We start from the raw sequence: 3,850 nt of genomic DNA on the forward strand, positions 1-3,850 counted from the left end.
TGAAGCTTAGAGCCATATCTAACCAGGCTTCAAGGTCAAAGGTGTTTTGCTCGGTGCCGGTTTTCTCGGTATTGTTGTTATGATGATCTGAATGCTCCTTTTCTCATGTTGTGTAAACCACTCCCCGATCTCTGGGACCTTTAGGATCATAAAGCACTGAAAATCAAAGGTCCTACCAGATATTCTCTATGTTCACATATTTACCAAAGAGTTATGGACTAAAAACATTGAGGTGGACTAATGTGGACTGTTCCATTTGCCGTCCATGTTGGACAATCTTTTGGACAAGCTCCTTGATCCTTTGGTTGGTTGTTGCTTGATTAAATAACAAGAGGTTTGGTTGGATCGATCGAGACTAAAAAAGGAAAGTTCTTTAATTGATCTCATGGCCTTGTATGTAAGCCTTTTCTGTTTTTTTACAGACAGGTGAAGAGGAGGACAGTGAGAACGAAGAAAACCTTCAGCTGGTTAAAGACGAACCTCAGCCGACCACCTGTGGAGTAATGGAGGATGAAAGCGCTCCACTTCAAAGGTAGTTTCTTCTCATCGGAACTGAGCCGGCACAACGGGCACAGTGAGAGATTCTGACTTGTTGCTTGTTTTCAGCCCCGAGTATCAGAGCGGCGGCTCCACGCATGAAGACGACGAGGCAGGTGAGAGGAACGCCAGGGCTGACGAGGAGTGGAAGCCAAGTCCTGAGGAGGCTGAAGATCTGGAGGATCTTGAAGATCCAAAGCCCAGAGAAGCCATTAAGCAAGGCCCCAGACGATTGGGAGAGAGGGGAGACGGGAGTAAGGCCTCCTGCCGGGTGTGTGGCGTGTCTTACCGGACGTTGTCGAACTTTGCCAGGCATGCCTGGTCTCACGCAGACGACCCCCAGAGCGTGTGCGGGGTGTGCGGAGAAAAGTTCGACTCTTCAGAAGACCTAAAAGGACATCTTAGAACTCACCAGCAAACATACGATTGTTCGTACTGCGGGAAGGCCTTCGTCACCACCACAGGGCTCAAGAACCACGTCACTCTGCACACGGGAGAACGGCAGTATAAGTGTGACATTTGCAACAAATCCTTCTCCTACAAATCCGCCATGAGAAGCCACCGCTGGGTCCACGTGGAAGACAGACCTCACAAGTGTGACATTTGTCCAAAGTCCTTCGGTCTCAAAGGGCACCTCGTAGCTCACAAGAAGTGTCACGTCGGCCGGGACCGGTACCTCTGCAACATCTGCGGAAGGTCCGTCTTCGACCTGCGGTCTCTGACTCGTCACAAACTGACTCATTCCACGGAGCGCCGCCACGGCTGCAAAGTCTGCGGGAAGCGCTTCAAGCTGGAGGGAACCCTGAAGGCGCACGAGAAGGTCCACACCGTCAGGGACCGCATGTACCTGTGCCACGTCTGCTGCAAAGCCTTCCTGTCCAACAGCACCCTGATGGCTCACATGAAGACCCACAGCGACGAGCGGCCGTTCGTCTGCCCCGTCTGCAGCAGAAGCTTCCTCACCAAATGGGACCTCAGGAAACACATGCGTATTCACACTGGCGAGGCGCCCTACGGCTGCACCAGGTGCGGACGCCACTTCAAACTCAAGAGCACCCTGAACGTCCACATCCGGAGCCACCTGGGCATCAAGCGCTTCACCTGCGGGGTTTGCGGCAAAGCTTGTTCTCGACAGGAACACCTGACCGTCCACATGAGAACCCACAACGGAGAGAGACCCTACAAGTGTTCCCTCTGTGACAAAGCCTTCACCCAGAGCCACTGCTTGAAAACACACATGAAGAGCCACCATCCAGAGGAAACTCTTGTACCTGAACCTTCAACTTCCTTCCTTCAGCCACCGGACACCGTGTGAATATCTTTGTTCTTTAGTCGTCTATTTTAGCTTTGCAAAAGTCTTTGTCAGAACTGCAGTACACGGACCTGAGGTTTGAGCAAACAGGGATGATCGTGGCGCCATAACGTAGGTCAATGTTTATTTAATCCAGTGCTATTAGCAGTGCATTGTGTTTGCGCTTCGAAGAAGATGGTGTCCTTCCCTGGCATTCACTGGGTAAAGGTTCCGGTTCAACATGGACGATCTAACAGTAGAAAAACATTGTAGGAGAAGAAGTGTCCGATCCAGATTTCAAATGCCTCAATCATTTCTAGCCTGGTTCTCCAACTTCTGTCATTGAGTATCAACCATACCGAGGTTAACCAGCTTTACCGACACCAAACTGTCTGTTTTGGACACCATTAAAAATGTCTTCAGACCAGAACCACGTGATTGTTTTCTGCTAAAGTGGCTATTCTGTGCTAGCTCAACAGTCTTCAGAGTGGAAGTTGAGTTTTTTGGGGAAATCTGAGCTGCATTCAGTGACAAAAAGATACAGACAAGGTGTTAATAGTGAAAATAATTGAACTTTATTGATCTCACACTGGAGAAACTCATTTTCTGCATTTAACGCATCCCTTCGGGTAGGTGTGGGCTGCCACTGTGCAGCCTCCGGGGAGCAGTGTGGAGTTAAGGGTCTTGCTCATGGCTCAGCATAGCCGCAGTCAATACGCATGCGGAAGACGTCAGATTTACATTTATCCCCTGTTAAGTTTTTTGTCTATTTTTCGGCGGGGTATGAAATGTCGACTGCTGGACCGGACCTCAGCAGAGAGCCATGAGCCGCCCGTCCTCAGCTGGAGGAAGGGGGCTGGGGACCGGTGAGGCAGGTACGCAGTCGACCAAATTCCCCTCGGACATTTTTCAGGTATGAAAAGCAGGACATGTCCGGGAAAAAGAGAACATCTGGTCACCCTAATTTAAGGTCAGGTCACCATACGCTTCAAAAACACAAAAAACTAAGTAATTAAGAGGTTTTTTTTGTACATGACACCTGTTTAGGTAGTGGTATGCTGGTCTAATGGGGTATGCTCATCTGACAGAACAGCGGGTACTTCAAACGGCACGGCTGCAGGAAAGAAAACAGTTTTATACGAAGGGATCTGGGCTCCTGAAGAGTGGAACAGGAAGGCTGAGCCGCTGCTGTCCAGGCTTTTCAGATAAAGGAGATTCAATGATCCAGAAATGTTGGCAGCCATCTATAATAAACACGCTGATAACAGTTTAGACTCTGCGATGCTGCCTGCACTGTTTTGAAGGCTAAAGGAAAAAAAAAAAATCACTTCTAAAACCATTTCTTGTAAATAAATCCTGTTCTACTACAGACCTGTGTTTACGACTCGTCTCTCACACAGTGTGACGTCACCTCTGCTCCTTATGGAAATGTGGTCGAGGGTCTTTTCTAACCAACAGAAACACTGATGCTACGTTCACACCACATGCGATTTCAGCACCAAAAAAAAAACGCCTGCTGCTTCATTTTTTTATGCTTAGTCCACATTAGAGACTGACATTTTTTCGGGAATCCCACGGGTCACGGGATTCCCGTTGGATGGGAGTCAGTAATGATCACGTGATTGGGACGGTACAGGATTAGACATTAACGGGAGCGGACGGGAGCAGGAGCAAACCAATAGTAACAAAAAAAACTAGGATCGATGCCATAAAATAAAATAAAATAGAAAAAAAATCCAGTACTGGCGCCGCCATTTTTGTAGTTTTTTTCCTTGAAGCCTACACTATAATGCGAGTCAAAAAAAACTACACGAGCGGGAGAGTACAAATTTCATTGCTTTGCCCGGTGGGCAAGTGCAATGATTGCAAAAAAAAATTATTACTCAAAATTACTTTAAAATCACCGACATTCGCTGAAAACGACCCCAAAGCATTGCCGGCGCCATTTTTGTTGTTTTGTACACATTCTCGCGTGATTTGAAAAAGCGGCGTGATTTTCCGCTAGATGCTGTGATTCAGCTC

At 48.0% G+C, this 3,850-nt stretch overlaps 1 protein-coding gene across 1 annotated transcript in view; it reads left to right on the forward strand.

Annotated features, from left to right (window-relative positions):
- Positions 1–3,170, forward strand: part of LOC107104118 (zinc finger protein 436-like) — a 5,946-nt gene extending 2,776 nt beyond the window's left edge. Inside the window, exons 4-5 of the mRNA XM_015404037.1 lie at positions 423–532; positions 607–3,170. Coding sequence (XP_015259523.1) covers positions 423–532; positions 607–1,852 — 1,356 coding nt within the window. The 3' untranslated portion in view covers positions 1,853–3,170. The remainder of the gene's footprint in view (positions 1–422; positions 533–606) is intronic.
- The last annotated feature ends 680 nt before the right edge of the window (positions 3,171–3,850 follow it).

Source organism: Cyprinodon variegatus, unplaced genomic scaffold, assembly GCF_000732505.1.
Source record: "Cyprinodon variegatus isolate N-32 unplaced genomic scaffold, C_variegatus-1.0 Scaffold1620, whole genome shotgun sequence".
NCBI lineage: Eukaryota > Metazoa > Chordata > Actinopteri > Cyprinodontiformes > Cyprinodontidae > Cyprinodon > Cyprinodon variegatus.